Genomic DNA, 20,336 nt, shown 5'->3' with positions numbered 1-20,336 from the left:
TCTTACTGACCAAGTCACTCAGGCTTAGCTTAAGAGGTGAAAATTTTGTGGTGGCAGAAAAGAAAGTTTTAACAAAACATGACTTTCTCCAGATTTTATAATGTTCACAGCGGATGCTCTCTGGTTCTCATGCAGTGCTGGTTTAAAAGAAAATAAATAATGTGAAAAGAAATTGAATGAGGTGGGACAGTATCCTTTTTCCCACCTTTCGCTGTCCACTTGATTTGGGAGTGTTAAAACTTTCAAACTACTTTCGGTGAGCTCTCTGTAGAATACATGTAGGAACAGTAGGTGAAAATATGCATTCATCTCCTTTGTGCCAAATTTGTACCATCTGCACACAGCATTTTCACTATAGTACTCTCTATGCACCCATGATGGAAGCTAGTAATTTGTTATGTAATTTTTAACAAATGCTTATTGTCTGGGATGCATTTTTAGCTTATGAAACGCCCCCTTCTCCCCCTGCTTTGTATGCGATTGGGAAAACCGCCCACAATGTTCCACTCGAAGTAATAGACAGATGGGAGTCAGTCACAGCGTCTCTATGATGGGAAGAAATTACCCAGCTGAATACTGCCTGCCCTCCCACACTGCATTCAACTCCCTCCTCTACTCTCTGCTCACCGAAACTCCCAATTTTCCATGTCTATAGGGCAAGCATCTAGGAATTCACACGTCTAAAAATCATTACTCCCCTGATTAATCAGGCTGTATTTGTATTTTTTCTTTTTGCATACTAATGCTCAGAAACACACATTTTATCACAAGAGAAGCCAAAGTAATTTGAAAAGAATCCCCTAGTTTAGAAAAGATTTTTTTTTTTTACCAATTCTCATGTAATTAATTAGTTTGGTTGAAATGAGTCAAAGTGAATATTTGTAAATTATTTAATTCTAATACAGTTATATGAAACTGAATGTCCTGAAGAAGTAACCAGGAGGCACTGTGATTAAAAAATGCAACAAATCGGTTAAGCACCAGTAGAGAAGGTGTGATTCGGATGCAGCTGCTTCCACCTTAAATCGAATAGAACCACTCTGTCTAAAATAGTTTTATGTAATCTTAAAAAAACATTGTACATGGTCTAAACAAATTCTGAACATTAAAATCTGTTCCATCAGCCTTGCACATAAATAGGAATGGATTTTTTTTTTTTTTTTTGCACATCCTTTGTGAAGTTGCTCATGCTCAACCACACTGGATATAGTCATTTGGATTTATACCTAGACTTTGACTAGGCCATTTTAAGAACTGGATGTGCTTCAATCTGAACCATACCTCTGTAGCACATGTATATTTTGCTTTTCTTCTAACTTTTAGTTCCATCCAACTCATAGCAGCTTCCCTGTCTCTGTTCATTAACGTCATCCCCACAGCATGATGCTACTACCACCATGGTTCACCATGGGAATCATATAGGCAAAATAAAATGTTTCGTGTTTAGCCATGTAAAAATTTCAACTTTTGTTTCATCTAATCGAAGCATCTTGCACATGTTTACTTTGTCCCTTATTTGACTTGGGAACTGTGGAATACTGCAAACAGCACGCCCCAGCTTTCCTTCAACGATACGTACATCTTGCTCTTTGATAAAGACCAAAATTTGGACAATTTTTCACCAACAGTTTCTAATGACAAAATCTCATTGCTTGCTAGACTTTCAGTAAGCTTCAAAAATGTATTCGTGTGAATAAAAACAAATCTGTGGGATAATTATTTCTAAGGTCAGATTCATTACTAATTAGCTTGCAGTTTCTGCTCTAATTCATTGTAAAGGTGTTCTGTCAGTCTGAGCTCAGAACTTTTTGTTCATCTGCTAAGTTTTTTTTTTTATTTCAAACTATCTGTAACTTACCCTTGCTTGGTGCACAGGTGAACAACCATGTTGTACAAAATAAGCCAGTTCATATGGAGTCACAAGCATAAAATTAACAAAAATGTCTTGGTATGCTGTAGCAGAAAGTGCAATTCACTGGTTTCCCTCTGCATCAACATTTACACTTCATGCAGCGCCGTACTGTTCTCATAGCCACATCCAAACTGATATTGCTTTGTTGGATTACCAAACAGTAAGGGTGATTAGTCACTCCAGGAAACATGACTATATGCTCTGTGATCCAGTGGCAGTAACCTTTATAGCACTGCATCCTATGCTATTCAATGCATTTACCAATGTAAGAACTGGATAGAGCTGCACTGCTACAATTAACTATTCCATTAGTCTCTTAACACACTCATCTGGGGTTAATATGAGAGCCACATATTGTTTGGAGGTCTCTAGTTATTGACTGCAAAAAGCGGTATACAATGCACTTCAGCCTTATCTTTCTCTTTGCTATCGTGTGGGGTACCACTTCTGCTGCATACATGCAGCTTGGACAAACAAACAATAAGCCAATTCTATTTAATTGCCTCTGCTCTTTTTTGTCATTGCTGTCTCTCCAAATTTATTTGTATTTTTTATGGTGTGCCAAACAGTAAATTATTATTTTATAATGACCTTCATTAAACTAGTAGATTCCTATCACTGCACACTCTAAATTACTAATATTTTACTACCAATTCTTTAATGTAAGAAATATCTTTAGATTAATTAATTTTGTTTATGGTGAATATTATTTTGTGAAATTAATCTTTACAAATAATTTAGATCAAACTTGCCCATAGAAATCTGTCCCTCCCCATCAGTATGGGGGCATGTCTGCACTATGACAAAGCATCGCTGGTATATAGTGGCTCTGCTTCTTGGAAATGACTCAACCAGGAGGTGTTTCCCCACATGGTGGTCTGGCCTGATGTGTAACACCGGGAGCTACTTTATGGCCAGCAGCTGCCAAAGTAACAAGTCCAGCCAGTCACACAAAAAGGCAGGATGCCAGCCAGTATCCCTCCCCGCTGGAAGAAAAAACGATTTGTGATGGATGGATAGAAAGGGGGCACACAGGGAGGAAAAGAAAAAAGGAGGCTCATACATTTGCAAAAGCTTGACACATCAGTGTTGACTAAACAAGTCATGTGACGACCGTGAAGATGGCGCAGCTTATGGTATTTTGCCGATTTCTCAGTAATTTCTCGCAGCAGCTTTTGGGCACATCCAGTATGTTACAATTACCAAGCGATTAGGCCAATTCTCGCTGCGTGGAAGCCAACACAGAATACACGCAACAATAAAATAAATAAAAAAACGAAATTAAGAAGCTTCGATGAGCTAAAAACCATTAAAACAGGGGCTGCAGTATCACCTTTTTGTGGAAAACAGAAGCCCGATCGCCGTGTGCGTACGTGCGTGTGCGCGCCTGCGCGTCTCTATGTGTGTCTGTGCGCGTTGCATGAGGTGGACAGAGAGACTGCATCAGACTGGAGACACACGCCGGGACATAATAGAGCAAGAGACGCCGAGCCTTTCAACACCATCTCCTTCCTCCCGTTTCTACTCGAAACATGTAATCTGTCTAAACATACGATCAGCCGAGACTATTTCATCTGTAGTCTTCAGCTCAGATTCTTTTCGCAGCATCATCTCCCGATAACGACATAATGTGGCTTTCTCTACCGGAAGGGAAATAATCAAATATGTGGATACCGACAGAAGAGGAGAAAATCGGAGTTGGTGAGTAAATACCATCTTTTATCATTTATGTTCTTCGTTAAATAGGTTTATGTCTTTAAATCTTCCATCATACGTCGTTGTGACAGTTTAGCCAAAAGAAGCGCATAATTTGCACATCCTTATAATAAACTAATTCTTCACATTCACTATAATAATAATCAGCAAATAGCAGGGATTAAAAAGAAAAATATATATATATACATAAAACACACAAACACTTAAATGGCTGATATACGCGGGGTGACTGCATTGGAAGGGAAATTGCGTGGGATGATATAGCTCACAAACCCCACCACCTTAAAGATGCCATCGCAGGCTGTAGACAGCCTCAGGTGGGACCTTAAAATCCGCACTCCTGTTTATTAGATGTTGTGCTTATATGGTGAAGAGAAAAAAAAAAGGCGCGAGCTTGGCATGTTAGCCCTTTCCCATTCGCCTTAGACAAGTACAGTACCAATGTAAAGGAGGGACGAGATTCGTGATGAAACCACAAGGGGGCATCGTGGGTGCGTCCCTCCAACAGGTGTAGGCAGGCGTGAGGCTGGAGTCTACCTGTGGACTGAAAAACAGATTTTCTGCTACTGCGGCTGCTGCGACACTATTTTAGACTCATCACGCACCAGGAAGAAGTAACATTGACCCGATATACATTTACTCTTACATATGAAGAATTTGGACTCATCTTCCAAAAAAAGATTTTAAGGCCACTTATAAAACTGAGGATGGCTCGGTGTCCATAAATCATATGCTTAGCCTCACTACAGCAGCAATGCTGTGCAGAGCCTGTGATTACACTATAGAGGGTTTTGATTAGGTGAATGAGTCATGTCCAGATGCTCCTCAGCTTGTTAGGGCTACTCACGCTGGCTCACACATGATACTCCCCCTTACATGCACACGCCCACGTATGAACACTTTCTTTGGAGAAATCACATTCGTCATGATCGCTTTATTTAAAAAAAATAAAAATACAAATCATCTACCACCATACAGCGTCGCCCCTCCTGATCTTTGTGTCATTTTATGCCTTCGTCCATCTGTCAAATAATCACTGCGGCTCATGTTCATTTTCTAAGCGAAGATATATACGTGGGCTTTATTAAAACAGGGACAGCAGCAGTGCGTGTTTGTGTGAATGTGTGGTAGAGGGAAGCAACAGTTCGGCGCAGCCTCCGCATTAGTCTGCGCTTAGTGACCTGGCGCTCTCCGTGGTGCTGAAACGTGGAAGAAGATGACGCTGTCCGCGGTGCTGAAATGCGGGGAAGTGGAGCCCGCCACGCAGAGAGGTACATACTGTACTTTGCAAAAGGCAAAGCACGAATCGCAGCTGAAATCAGATCTCCTTTTTCGGGTAGCATGTTGACATGCAATGATCAATATTTCTCCGGCATTGCTGCAGCTGAAAGCCCACACAGGTTTATTGGTACATGGGCTGGGGGTGTCACAAGTGTGTTATCATTCCCCTCTCCTACCTCATCTGTGATATCATTGGCACCATTTTACACATCTCTACAGCGTATTTGCTGATTTTCTTCATTGCCTTTATATTGCCTTTCACAAATAATGCCACACACTGATAACAAAGTTCTGACTTTAACAGCAGCCATGTAGGCATTTCTGGTTCTTTGGTTAACCACAATAGCTGCTCTTTTTAAATTCAGACAACAGCGGATATATATCATATCCACATCAAGTTGTCACGTAAGAGAAATTAATTGCTACCATAAAGCTTGTGGGACTCTTGGAAGCAACAAGCAATTATGGTTTAGACATTAGTCTTATATGACTGCAGACAGATTTTTTCCAACTCTTCTTAGCATAATTGTTTTAATTTTGCTACTGTTGAGATCACATCTCAGCATCTCAGCCAGATTTAAATAAGGACTTTGGCTAGGCTACTCCAAAACCATTCAAAAGGGGAAAAACAAATGGTTGCAGAAACATTTTTCCTGTACAGAGCCAAATTCATGGTTCAATAAACCAAAAAGTTTTCCAGGTCCCGAAAGAGTAAAGCAACCCCAAAGCATCACACTACCACAATGCTTAACTGTTGGTATGATCTTATATTTCTGAAATAGTTTTAGTTTTATGGTAGGTGTAAAGGGACCCAAATATTCCAGAAAGTTCTGCTCTGTCTCATTGATCTATAGAACTTTCTTGAAAGCTTTGAGAGTAATCACATTATTGTTTTTTAATCATAAAATTACTTTAGGGTTATTTTGATAGGCAGTTATCAATATACACTGTGCATCACAATCTGTTTTGTGTTGAACCTACATATCTGCTTATCAGTCAGGATGGACATGGTTTGCCCTGTGACTCACTTTTTTTCAGAAGGATAATGATACAAAGCAGCATTAGTTCAGGAATGGTTTAAGGAGCACAGAATGTAATTCCAGGTGTTTATTTGGCCTCCAGGTTCCAAAGATGTTGATCTTATTGAGCATCTACAGCATTACTATAGAAAGAGGTCTAATCCATAGAGGAATTAGAGCCTACTGCAAACATCTTGGTGCCAGAACCGAGACGACACAGGGGGTTAAGCCTTGACCATGCAGAGCTGCAGCAAAATGTAGCCCAACGCAATATCGGTTAAAATGTTATGCTTCACCTTCATAATAAAACTCTCAAAAACAAAAGTTTTAATCGAGTTACCTCTAGAGAGGTTGTAGTAGTCAAAACTATGAATTATGTTTACCAATTTATACTTCTTGAAGTTTTTGGCCTTATCTTTAATTCCTTCGGTTCATGGACTTTCCACATATATGTGTCCACCTTTCCTCAAACTTAAATGGATTAGATATTAAAATGTAACTTGCCGGCCTCCCACATGGGAGTATAATGAATCAGATTGCCTTGGTTCTGCTACTTGACTGTCACTGCTGCAGCATCATCACATCACACCACACAATTAATGCATTATTTCCCAAAACCTGCAAATGAAAAAAGTCACATTCTTTCACAAACTATCACAATGAAATGCAGATGTTAGGTAATCCATTTTCACTTTGTGCTGCTATTATTAGTTGAAGTAAAAAGTGTACATTTTTCAGTATTGATTTGCAGATTTCTTTCGTCTTAACCTATGGATTTATGACAAACACTGACATGAAACTGAAATGTGGCTGTTTTCTGATTGAGAGAATTTGATCAGTGGACAGAAACATCAAGAGCATATAGATTATTTAGGTCACAAAGCCATGCTGTGCAATCTGGCTCTTAATTTGATAAAAAATATTAAGGATGATGTTTCTAAAACTATTATTATTATTTAACTTTAAAATTTAAAGTAAATTGTGCTCTATTTAGTGAGTCTGTTAACTCAGCCCTCATCTTTATTCATTTAGGTTAGGTCAGATGTATCTGCAAGTCCTACTAAATTTTTAAGTGATTCTGTTTTTCAGTAAGCCTGTCACATTAGCCCCAGTTTTATTTTGCATTTCTTTGAGATTTGAAGGTTAGTGGGGTTTTTTTTTGTCAAAGGCCTGCATGCTGGGCTGCCTAAGTGATTTAATACTGGACGTTAAGAAATGGCATTTTCCAAACTTATTTTAGACGGAGTTAACAAAAAAAGCTTGTTTAAAAAAAAAAATGCAATATGTCCATCTAGTTTTTACTTAATGTTTTTAATGCACAATAAAGACCTCACATTACATACAAAAATTAGTTGTGTGAAATCAATTTCTTTCTTTGAATATATTATTGCAGATAAAACTGATGAGGGTCAGTTAGGCATGGCTACAAGTACACCTCTGCACTTTCCAATCAATTTTGAGTCTTCACATGCAGGTGACAATTAATTAATGTATTGATAGGATATTTATTTTTTTTTAGATAGAATAAAAAGCAATTTTACCTCATAACTATTCATATAGAGTTGTATTCACAGACAGGCATGCAGAAACTTTATCTGTGGGACATTTTTAATTTTTAAAGGTAAACTTAAAAAGATTAGCTGTAAAAAGAAACAAAAAAAAAAATCTCAGAACTTTCTTTGGATACATTTTTGACAACAACTTTAAAACCTTTTGTAATTTTTTGGGATTATCATGTTATAACTATATAGACACCTCTGCAATTTGGTGGTATACATACATTTGAAGAACACTATCTTGAAATTAGAAATATAGCAGACTGCATTTGAAGAACTTTTACTTTAATGATATTTTAAGTTTTTATAAGTAATATAGTATGTTCATCTAATTAAAGATGTGTATTCAGGTGAAGATATGTAAACAAGATTGGGATTAGAGATCTTAATGTACAAGATTTTAGCCAGAAGTTCAGTCCTTCCTCTTTTTTAGCTGTTAAAACTTTTCAAAACTTTATTTGGATATGCTTTTATGAACAACTATAAAGTATTTGATCTCATTTGTAAACAAAGGATTTTTCACCACTTAAAGGTTTACTTGTACTAAAAGTTGGATTTTTAATTGACCTCCTGTTATCCAAACATTGGGGCACCTAATGTCCAAATTTTCAGTTGCTGATAGTTTTTGTCTTTTAATTTTTAGATTGTTTTTTTTATTTTCATCTGTATTTCAAAATGTTACCATTCTCTTCTGATATGAAACTGCCAAAGGAGTCAGCTGACTAAATCAGCACTGCCTTTCATCTGCTCTGCCGGGCAGCTATTTCATTGACTCCCATGCAGATCCGCCCTATTTGTACATAGCCTATTGACATTTGTGCACTTTAAATTTATTGTCCTTAGTATACATTTTATCTTAATTACCTTTTAACTAGTTTTTGTAACTACTCTTGTCTAATGTGTGATATATGTTCTGATGTTCACCATATGGAGAGGCAGTGCTGCAAATTTCACTATTAGCTACACCTTCACTAACTATAAATGCATTACATTTGAAACTTCTTGCAGTTGTTGCTGACTGGAACTCAATCTTTGCTAAGCAAGAACTGATTGTAGGTTCTATGATATTTGAGTGCAAAAAGATTGGTACTCTGCACATTTATTTATTTTACAAAGAAACAACAATACAACGCAATGCTCAGTTCTATGAGTAATTGTTATTAGTAATGTCTTATGCACAAATTAAATTTGTGCATAATTAAGTAAATCAGCCAGGCAAACATTTGAACCTTTATGAATGCATCTCATGACTTTCCTCGATAGTCTTTCTGCTTTATTTCAGAAGCAGCTGTAAATGCTGAACTATGCTGAAAAGAAACAAAGGCCTAGAATTTTTCAGCAGTGTAAGATATAAAATTTGTAATTGTTAAGGAAGTACTACTCAACAGACTGTCATTGTCACCCTTAAATGTTTGGAAACTCTAGTATCTACACTCAAATAATCTCCAAAAGCATTTTTTAGGCTTTTCTGTTTCAAGTATATTTTGTATGGAAATCTTAAGAACAAATTTAGATAAACCCTTCTTGTCATGGATAGAAAGAAATACAATTCTTTTGAAGTTTGTCATATTACATCAGGATGTTTTCATTTGTCATGTTACAACCACAAAATCTAATGAATTGAATTAAAGTTTTAACGTGACAGACCAAAATAAAGTAAAAGTAAAAATATACTCGCCTTTTCTATGAAAGTTTGGGGTACATTTGTGTTCACCTCCCTTTTTTCTAATATCTAAATGAAATCCAGTGCCATGAACTGCGTTTAAGATTCAAGTTATTGATAAACAGCAGCCAGCTCTGTGCAAGAAGTAAACAAATCCCGGAGATAAAGATGTGGAGAGGTTTCAAGCTGGCTTTGGTTATATCCTTTTCCCCTCTAATGACCATCCTATTGAGCATTATTCAATGCAGTTGGAAAGAGTATTACAGCAAAACATCCAAGACTTCACTTTAGACACAATCTTGTCAGTAAAACATGGTACTGGGAGCATTATGCTATGGTACTACATTTTTCTTGTGTCAGAAACAAAAAAACTGGTTGGCAGTCAGGGCTAAATTGCATCAATTTATTTCAAAGCATAGTTTTGTGTTTGAATGGTCTAGTCAAAGTTCAGACCTACATCCATTAGGAACGGTTGGCAAAAGTGCAAATTTGATGTTTAGAGGCCATCTCCATCTGTTCTGATCATTCTTGAGGTTTTTTTTTTTTAAAGAAGAATGAGCAAATGTTTTTGTTGAAGGTAATAGAGATATGCCACCTTCAACACAAGATGGATCAAGTAAACTAGGTACATTTAAAATGATTAATTAATATATATTAACATTAATTAACATATTAAATCTTAAATCTTGTCATGAAAAAAAAAATAAATAAAAAAATAAAGCCTTCAACTTGTATGAATATTTTTAATGGCATGATAACCTGATATCAACAGAGGGAGCAGTGAAGCACAGGAGGTATCTCCTTCTGTGCTCAGACCCCATAGCTCATTTTAGTCAGTTGCTAATTACACAACAGAGGCCATCAGATCCCACGTGACTGTTGAATTCAACTAAATACAGCGACAGTCTGGAGTGAAATGCTGTTGCTCAGTAGAAATGTTTGCTTTTGCCAACATTTTTTTAACTCCATGTCCCATCAGTCCTTCCAACATCCTACGTTCAACATGCTGAAAATCAAAAGCAGAAATGTGGTTGTTCTCTAAATCTCTACAGGGAAAATGATCTATTTGTGACAACGTGCTTGTTCACAACTTGTAGGTTTTGTGATAAATAGTGATTATAAACATGAACCCTCATGGTGTCAACAGCTCTTGAATATCTCATCTTGTCTTGGTGTGGCCTCTGTTGGAGTGTGTTCAGATGGTGTGTGTGAAGGTTTGCAGTTGAAATGAAATAAAGGTCATTAAAGAGCAGGGCTCTCAATTAGAAACTACTCAGCCATGGCTGGAAAAAAACTGACGCAGAGTGATAAAGATGACAACAATCTTTTTAAGGACATTTCCACCGCACTTCCTCTGACATATGCCCATCTGAACTCGAGTGACATGCCGCATTCATAAGCTTTCCATCCTGATTTGTAAAATACCCAAACCCCGGCAGCAGTTAAAGTGAAGAAAGCTCTCCAGGTTGTGGACGATCTGTTCCCATAGTTACCAAAGCACAGGAACCGAGGACTCGTTCCCGTCAAACAAGCAAACACAGCCGAAAGACAAGTCCCTCCTTCTTCTCCTCCCCCTCACTAGATCCCCTGGCTAGTTCGTTACCATAATGATTCACACCAAGTTCTCCTTTAAGGGTCTCCATTTGTAGGTTTTTGAAATCATCAGTGGTGCAGCGTCAGTGTTGAAACTCGCCTGTTCTTACTGAGGCTTCTGTAGCATTTTGTTGCATAGCTCATGTTTCCTAAGCCGCAGTGCTGCACAGATAAAGGCAGACTCCAGAGGCAGTGCAGTTGTCAAGGCCTTTACTGTGGCATCTATCCTCTGAAGAATAATCATGTCATCAGCGTTTGAGTCACAGGATGCTTCTGTGTATGGTCAAAGACTGCAGGATGCTACAAAAAGAGGTGTCATGGAGGATTTATGCTAATACCATCCTGTGAATAATCACCGTTAAGCAGGATAATCTAGCACTTTGTGTGGGCTCTATTTTGGGAGGTAGTTAAATTAATGTAACATTGCTCAAAATCAGGTTGCTTAACAATTAATTACCTTATACAGTGGCAGTTTGTTTACAGTTCACTGAGTGTTGGTTTCAGTGTGACACAGTGTGTTTATATGTTTGGATAAATCAGCTTAATAAAAAGCTGCACTGAGTGCAATGCTGCTGTAACAAAAAAGGATGAAGGGATACATTTTTCTCATATAAGATGAACGCAAGATTGAGCGTAGTACCAACAGAGTTGCTGATGAGGCTTTCACAAGCTTTTCTCACCAGTTTTTTGTCTCTCCTCTGTCTTTTTCTTCTTTCTGCACAGTGATCTGCAACTTTCGGTCACCAATATGTCAGGCGTTGGTCCTGGAGCTGGGAGAGACGGTCCAGATTCTGGAGAAGTTTGATGGTAAAAGCACTCTAATATTCATTGCTAGGCTAAAATCACCTTCAGCAAACAAACACATTCTCTAGTGTCATCTTAACTCATTAAATCAGTCCTCCCACATTAATATTTTTATTCAGCTTGATTTGTACTATTTGAAAACTTTGTGTTTTAACCCTTAGAAGGGGTCCAGTGAAGTGAGATTAGGATTCTGTATAGCTCATGTGTGAGTTCAATAACTCCACAAATCAAATCACAATATCTGACCCAACATTTTCTTAGAAATACCAAACTTTATACCACAACTGCATAAAACTTGGCATATTCATTTTTTAAGCGTATGAGCTAAGAGGATAAACAAAGCAGATTTTGTTTACTTGAGTTCAGTTTCAAATCCAAGTGTAGGTTTAATTACCACTGTTATAGAAACCACAAACTCCAAGATAAAACTGTTTAAAATATAACAGTATTATTATTTTGTTTATATTGTTGTGCATTATTCATGTAAGGTTCAAGATATTGGTCATATGGAAATAATGAACAACAAATCTGATTTCACATTGCATTTAGAGACGTGCTGGGATCTTGACTCATCTTCTCTATAACTGTTGGTCTGAGAGTGAAAACCTCACTTGATGGTGCATTTCAAAGCAGACAAATGTTGCAGTATTTAAAACAGCTAATGGAGCAGTCTTACAACCAGGGCTTTTAAATCTCACACATTTCACAACTTTTACACTCTGTCATGTCTCGTCTTTTTCTCAGTGAAAAATGAATTCACAGCCTAAGACATTTGTGGGGTTGAAAAAAAGAGACACTATTTGCTACGCAACAACTGGGAACCAAATACAGTCTCACATCAACTAAATGTATCTAATAAAAAGTGGAAGTTAAAACTTGTAGTTAATGCTACTGAATTGAAATGCAACCGATATATGAAGAATGTATGTGATTAACAGTTAAGTTTTAGTTATTATAGTTTAAGTGGGAAACTAAAACGCTGTTACAGTCGATGGAGCATCACTTATATGCTATAACCTAACATCTCTTGCAGATCTGTCTAATATGCCACTGATTTAATAAAACATAATGATAAGTAGAATTAGTTAAAACACTACAATCCTATGATTGTTGTTTTGTAAAGAAAAGGGTTTGTTTTCAATTTGTCATAAATGTAGTATAACAGCAAAAAAATGTTGGTGTCAGAATCAGAATCAGACATACTTTGATAATCCCACAGGGATAAAAATGTTAACAAATGTACTCCTCATGCTTCAGTCTAACAGTGCATGTTCCACATGTACTAAACAACAACGTGGTTTCTCACACTTTTCTCTTTTGTTAGGTTGGTACCGAGGCTTTTCCACCAAGAAGCCATCCATCAAGGTAACAACATAAATACAACTGTATTTTATGCTGAGCTGTATCATCATACCTAGCAACAGAAGCAATAAATTGATAAACCACTGCTATATTTATGTATATGTGCACTTTAGAATTGGAGCAATTTCATATCAATGTTACTAGAGCAATATTCATACTTAATTATTAAAATTATCCTAAAACGGATTAAATAACATATAGAACTCTGAACAGTTTTTGGTACCCCTCATAAAGACGTGTTCCCTTTGAAGATGTGTTGATCCTAAGATGAAAAGAATTTTGCAGGTTTTGGTCCACCTCCATTCACTATAACTAGGGTTTTATTTCTCCTCCATACTGCATTGTGTTTAAGTCTTGTTTATTTTAAATATACATTAGGAGAAAACAGTGCTGCTATAAGAAACATGTTTATTTTAAAGTATTTGATGCATTTTTTTTTACAGGGGTTCAAATAAATATTAAGGATTTTGTATTATAAGCAGATTCATAACACACATTTCCTCCTTAGTCCTTTATCAAAGATGAGTCAATTTTTGTAAATGACACTGTGATGTAAGGGACTTAGACCACAGAAATAGAATATCCTGCCAAGAGAGATCTTGTGACCGGTTAAATAAATAAAAAAAAAAAAATTGATAAGAAAAGAAACAACAAGTTTGATTAAATCAAATGTCCAAAGCTAATATTGCAAGGGCATAACTTTACTCACAGCTAAGGGAAAATAATGTGCACTGTTCTAGATGCAGCATCTTGCTACCCGTGGAGGATGATTCAATTCAAGTCAGTTTATTTATATAGTGCCAATTCACAACACATCAAATTAAGGCACTTTACAATTCATCCAGATCATACAGTCAAATTGATTCAACGTTTTCTATCTAAGGAAAACCGGTTGATTGCATCGGCTCATTGACTCAAATGCAATCCCTCACACTAAGCATGCTTGTAGTGACAGTGGGGAGGAAAAACTCCCTTTTAACAGGAAGAAGCCTTCAGCAGAACCAGACTTAGTGTGAGTGGCCATCTGCTAAGGCCGACTTGGGTTCAAGGAGACAGAAGCAGAGATACAGGTGCAAAACATAAAGAATTAAACCTTGTCTGGTTTTGCTTTACGCTTTTCACTTAACCAGGTAACTGTATCTTGGGGAGATGGAAATGCCAATGGTTGGAGTTAATCTCTGTAAATGCTTTTTGATTTCTGGACCTGGATTGTCCACCTCTGCTAGTTTTTAACATCCTACCACTGAGAAGCTTTTCGTGCTATATTTGAAAGTAAAAGCCTTTTTTTTCTTAACGTAGATGTGAGTGATAGATGGGATCTAATTGATTTCTTGACTGCTCCATTGATTATACGGCTGTTAGAAAGCATGATGTCTATGTATTTCTATGCTTAGTATTTGTCTCTTTCATGAGAATTTCTAAATGTTTTTGTTTTTCATTTATTAATGCTGCTGAGTCTGGGTTTCAAATCAAAGGAAAAAATTTTTCAAGAAAAGAAAAACATTTTGTATCTTTTGTATCGCTGATGTTACCTGACTTACCTGTTGCTAAGGTTATATGTATTTAGAAAGTTGAAATTTTAGCAAAGAAATGTATGAAAAAAACATTTAGAAAAGAAAGAGCTTCCTTCCATTAGTGACTGCTACAACCCGGATGCAAACATATATATCTTGGACTGCAAACAGAAGTTAAATTGAAGGTAAAACATGCAAAAAAGTTTATATCTATATCTTAGAGTTCTGAAATTGTAGATGTAACTGTTTGACAGTAAGGAGCAGTTTTGGTGTTAAATATAAAGGGGAGGGATAGAGAGTCTAATGTGGAACCCAAATAGCCGATGCGATATTAAACCCATAGAGCATTATTTCTGTTCTGTACACATACTCAGCTTGAAGCTAAAATGACAGAGGCTAAAAGGTTCTGTTATGCTGCTGGACTATTTAAAAGACTGCATGAAAGCTGTCAGGTCCTGGTAAATGTAGGTGTTAGCAGCCACATGCTGTCCTTCTTTACTCCCATCATCTATTTAGAGTTCTCACCAACACCCCTCCATTTTGTTATGTAGTCTGCCCACATCCATTCGCCTGCATATTTTCTGTGCTGAGAGCATTTTTATTTCTCTTTTTTTTGTTTTTTGTTCTCTCTTTGACCAATTCTTCACATCTGGCAGATTAGAATGAAAAAAAGACGAACTTCATCAGTTGCAGCTGGGAACACTCACTCTCTGAGGCCTTTTCCCCGCTAAGCCGAACCACATTAAGAATCCAGCAGTCTGCTCTTCCTCCTGTTTCTCCATTTCATGAGAGCAGTTTGAACAGTTCATGTGTTTCCTTTGAGTGGAAAATTTAAACAGTTTGCAGAAAATATCAGAATATATTAAACAAAAAAGGGCTGTAAATCTAAACTCTTTTTTGGTACGTTTTGGGTCATTAGCTTAACTGAAAAAAAAAATTCCTTTTTTTTTTTTTTTTTTTTACCAGTGCAGCACAAAGCCCATTAAGCCACTACTGTAATATAATGAATGACTCTTTCTGTAATATAAAGCATCTTTCACTGTGTAACGTCTCTGCTCTTTTATCTATCCACAGGGTATTTTTCCTGTCAGCTATGTCCATTTAAAGAAATCTACAGTGACAAACAGAGGGTAAGTTGCCGTATTTAGCTATGTGCATATTTATGAGAAGACATACAAGTAAAACTTAGCTTTTTATCTTGTTTTTCATTTTTTGCTCAAAACTACTTCGAAGAAGTTAGTGTTGCTCCTGCTTAACAAAAGAGAAAGCATCTAAAAAGTATTAAAAGGCTACAGAGATAAACTAAAATAGAGAATTGAAAAAAGGGTGCTCCAGAAAATTTTGTAAGAGGTGGTTAACAGAGTTTTATTTTGTTAGTTTAGCCCAAAACAAGACATGCCCATGGTAGGAATACAAAAATCATGGTATAATTTAAGTGTTTTTTCAAAGTGTTGCAGTGAATAGATCGGCATGTACAACAAGAAAGAAGGTTGATTGATAGTAATTATTAAATCTCACAACTTTTTCAAGCAGGTCCATTTTCTCCTCACAAGATATTCATTACAAAAAATAAAATAGTTCTGACCATGAAGAGCCAGTGGGGCTCTTCTGTCCTTATTTATCACCACAATAATTTTTTTGGAGGTGATTAATGCCAATGTTCATGAAGGGGATCCTTTGTCCTAAACAGATGATCGCTTATAAAAACCTCTCTTGCCATTCATCTCCAAATTTTTTAGTAGTAATTAGATCAGTAGACTGGCAGCATAGACAAAAAGAGGGATATTATCCTGGAAGACATCCTCTATCAGGAGTCGTCATAGTTTAAATGCTTGCAGCTCAACTTCCAGTTTGGCTATAATCCAACATCATAATTTGTTTTTATTTTTTCGGCAGGCCTTGAGATTTTAATCTGGTTGAAATTTGTGTCATGTCCAAGTTTTGACTTGGTGCTATTTTAAATAAAAATGTTTGATTTAATACAATAAAAAGGTTATCATATATAACTAATACCTTGATAAACAAGCATGATTCAGTGGCTAGATTAGTTCCTCAAATGGTTAACACATTATTGATTATAAAAACAAAAACACTAAGGTGCTTCAAACTCAACCCCCCATAACACTGCTGCATAATTTGTATTAAAACATTTACATGAAAATGAAAATGTCTTTATGCAAATCCATTGGCCTCTCCCATTCACAAAACAAATTCACTTACTGATAAAGTAGAGACTGAATTTGCATGTTCATTCACAGATTGCTGAAAAGCCATTTTAACCAGCTTTAGTTTTATATTACAATGTGAAGGCAATCACTTTTATTTCACTAGTTTAATTACTGAAATTTAGGCAATGGTGGACTTTTTGTTGAATAATTGGGTTTATGGGATTTTTTTTATTAGCTTGAATTTGCATGTAATGTGACAGAGATAGTTAGCACCCATATTACTCATATTTGAACTGAAACAAACTCAGTTTATGTCTGAGTGGTTATCATGAGGACAAAAAAATGCTTAAGTTGGTGTTGAAAGTCACTGCTTCGGAGATTTTTTCGTCCAGGAATGCAGCTTAACATTACTGAGATCAGTTGAGTAGAACATCTGCAGGAGTTTCCATTTCTTGTGTCAAGAACAGAGGCCAAGACATTTAGAAGTTGAGTCTTGGTCTTGGCCTCTAAACGTCTTGGTCTCAGCCTCTAAGGGTCTTGGCCTTGTCTAGGTACCCCTTGATCTCAGTTGGTGTGATTTTCACTACAACATTTCTACCACTATCAGCCCTTCAGGCTTTGATAATATAGATTATTTTGCTGCTCAGCCTTAGGAGCTCCAATTAGCTCATTATAAGCTGTTTGGAGCAAGTAAAGATACCCTTTCTAAGATCAGATTTCATACATACCCTCTTTCTTTGCTTTCGGATATTCTGTTTAAGCAACCACCTGCACGTTAACCTTGGACATAGTTACTATCTGGCCAAAATAACTACCCACAGCTGCACTGATTAGAATACGAGTGGGAAGAGTCTGTAGCCAATTTCTTTGCTCAGCTAAATTTCACATTACTGAACAGTTTGAAACTAGGTGGCTTATAGGAGCTTTGACTTTGTAGAAGTTCCAGAGTACCTTGTCGGACTATTTATACCATTTGTTCAATGAGTGGGTACATTTTTGTAAGGCACTGTAACCATATCCTCTAATTATACTACAGCAATGGAAGACTTCTCACTTGAACAAGTAAAAGTGCAGGCTTTCAAATTGACAGTATTATACTTCCTCGCTGCGGGAGCAGTTCTTTGGAAAATCTGCTCTTTGGGAAATTTGCTTCTCTGTTTAATGAAGTTAATGAGGTGACACACCTACTGCATCTGCATAGTTTTCCCAAAGCATCCCTGCTGAAGACAATCAGCCACCCACACTGTGTTAGAGATGGATATGCTCTCCTTGTACCATAAACTTTATGCGGTGCTACATTTAAATCTTTAGAGCACACTCAAGAGCTTTGCGAGCAAAGTGCAAAGCACCACAAGAGATCTGACCTTTGCGGATATGTTTCCTGTTACCGAATTACTCACTCAAAATATATCAACCAAAAATATGAGGAAGCCTCTTTTGTCACAAAATCTTGTTGGCAAAAGGAGAGACACAAACTACAAATGTTTTTTTTTTTTTGCTGATCAATAAAAAATCTTTGAGCAGTCATAAAAACTTAATCTCTGGACATCTATGGTTTGATTTCTTTTTATGTGTGGATTGCATGGATTCTTACTGACGTCTGGTGAAAATGTAACGTCAACAGCACCTCTAGAAATATATATTTACTGAGAAAAATTTGGGCGTGTTCAATACTGATTTTACCCACTGTATGGTTATTGGGAAGTGGATTTCAAAATAATACGTGTTTCTTTGTGATACATTCAAATCTGAAAAGTGCAGCGTGTATCTGTGCAAAGCTGCTATAGCTACTGCAATTCAACACATTAAGGAAGCATCATTTAGCAATAATCTTTTGTGGAAGGTTTCTGACATTTTTTTGGATCTGGAAGCTGAAGTTTATACTTCTTATAAACTTCTTAGCTTCTTATACTCACCAGACTGGATTGTCTAAAGTCTAAACATCTTTTTTTAGTCAGCTCACAAATTCTCACCATCCTTTCTATATCAGACATTGAAGAAAGCTCTTTGTGTTGTTTAAAACTTAGGATACTGCTGTCCAGCCTAACTCTGTTCAAACCTAAGCACAGCTTTATCCCCAGCCTGTTTGCTGTGCTTATTGTCATTTTATGATGATTTTTCCAACAGAAAGCCTTTACAGAACAACTTTAAGATGAAGTTAAATTAGATTTGTTCATATTTAGGTTTTAAAGTCATAGTTTTATAGATTTTCTGTACACACAAATGCAGAAAAACAGTTAAAAATAAAAGATTTTATTGACTTTGGTTAGCATCATACAACATTTTTTTTTTTAAATATCCAAAAGAAATTTGATATTTTTTATGCTTTACAGGATTAACAAAGTGCACTGTATCAACTTGGTGATTTAGGAAAAAAACAACAACATAAAGTAAGAGTTGTATAACCAGTAACTGGATATGACAATATTACCACTGAAAGCAGTTAGTGTTGATTTTAATACATTTTAAAATAAGACTTTACCTTATATGAGTATACAACATGTTTTAAATCCCATTGGAGGTGTTTCTATAATTTAAAAAACAATTTTCCCAGCTATACATGAATGCAGCACACAGGGTTCTTTGACAATTGCCCATAATCAATCCAGAATCCTCTGACTTATATTTTATGAAATGTCAGGAGTTTTGGGGTGATTGGATGCTACAAGTACCCATTTGCAGGTCGGCAGATTGTTTTCCTGTATCAGGTTGATGTGTTTCAAGTAAGTAATTCATTTAGTGTAAGTCGAGAGTGAGCTACAAACCTTATTGCTTCAGTTCAGTCCATTTTTTGCTCTTATGTGGCCTGGAGACCAAGTTCATTTGTTTTTGTGTCACCTTTTAGATTTTCAATATTAAACATTGCTTTATGCTCCTAGTTCCAGATATAAATATATCTGTTCAGACATAAAACAAAAATCTATTCATTCTCTATAACTGCTTAATAAGCCTACAGGGCTGTACAGAATATTTTTCGGTACAAATACGGATGTCTCTAAACCCCAAGTAATTAATATTGCGTTCACTTTTAAAGACATTTAATTGTATTAGCTTTTATTTATTTGTATCAGACTAAAATGGTGTTAAATACTTTTCAGACATTTATTTGTTAAAGAAAAAATTAGAACCATTTCATGTTTTCAGTACTTAAAAATGTTGCCCTACAAGTGTATGATGTAAAATTTTAAACATATACTTAAATCTGTGCGTTTATGAAATGTGGAACAGTTTAAGGGTTATGAAAGGAGTGTTAAGCTATCTTCACTCTGCAGACATATGAAGACATCTCAGAGGTGGATATGGACACAGCGACATCAACATTAGTAAAAAAAAAGTTTACTAGTCTTTACTCTTGGTTAAACTTAAGCTGTGAGAATCGTTCAGGATGCTATAATATGTGTAGGAGGTGAGAATAGTTTGGGATGTTCTCCAATACTCTGTGAATTTGTTTGTTCCTATGCTGGACCTTCTGGGGCTCAGAGAGACTATGTTTGTCAGGAAGTGCCATATTATTAACTGTAAGCTGTTCTTTTATTAATGTATTTTATGATTATTTTTTATTTTAATACATATATATATATATATATATATATATATATATATATATATATATATATATATATATATATATATATATATATATGCCCTGCGATGGACTGGAGAGGGTGTCCAGGGTGTACCCCGCTTCTCGCCCATTGACAGCTGGAGATAGGCACCAGCACCCCTCGCAACCCCAATTGCGACAAGC

The 20,336-nt window shown here is 36.3% G+C and overlaps 1 protein-coding gene across 7 annotated transcripts in view; it reads left to right on the top strand.

Moving 5' to 3' along the window:
- Positions 1-3,348: 3,348 nt before the first annotated feature.
- Positions 3,349-20,336, top strand: part of LOC107090404 (dedicator of cytokinesis protein 3-like) — a 62,346-nt gene continuing 45,358 nt past the window's right edge. For 6 of the 7 annotated variants that reach the window (XM_015383767.1, XM_015383765.1, XM_015383763.1 and 3 more), the window contains exons 1-4: positions 3,349-3,613; positions 11,464-11,547; positions 12,869-12,909; positions 15,495-15,550. In XM_015383767.1, the coding sequence (XP_015239253.1) occupies positions 3,577-3,613; positions 11,464-11,547; positions 12,869-12,909; positions 15,495-15,550 (218 nt within the window). In that variant the 5' untranslated portion in view covers positions 3,349-3,576. The remainder of the gene's footprint in view (positions 3,614-11,463; positions 11,548-12,868; positions 12,910-15,494; positions 15,551-20,336) is intronic. The other variant, XM_015383762.1, reaches the window with a different exon arrangement.

Source organism: Cyprinodon variegatus, unplaced genomic scaffold (genome assembly GCF_000732505.1).
Source record: "Cyprinodon variegatus isolate N-32 unplaced genomic scaffold, C_variegatus-1.0 Scaffold293, whole genome shotgun sequence".
Classification (NCBI taxonomy): Eukaryota; Metazoa; Chordata; class Actinopteri; order Cyprinodontiformes; family Cyprinodontidae; genus Cyprinodon; species Cyprinodon variegatus.
The sequence above is the reverse complement of the archived record's forward strand: the minus strand, read 5'-3'. Positions and strand labels throughout refer to the sequence as shown.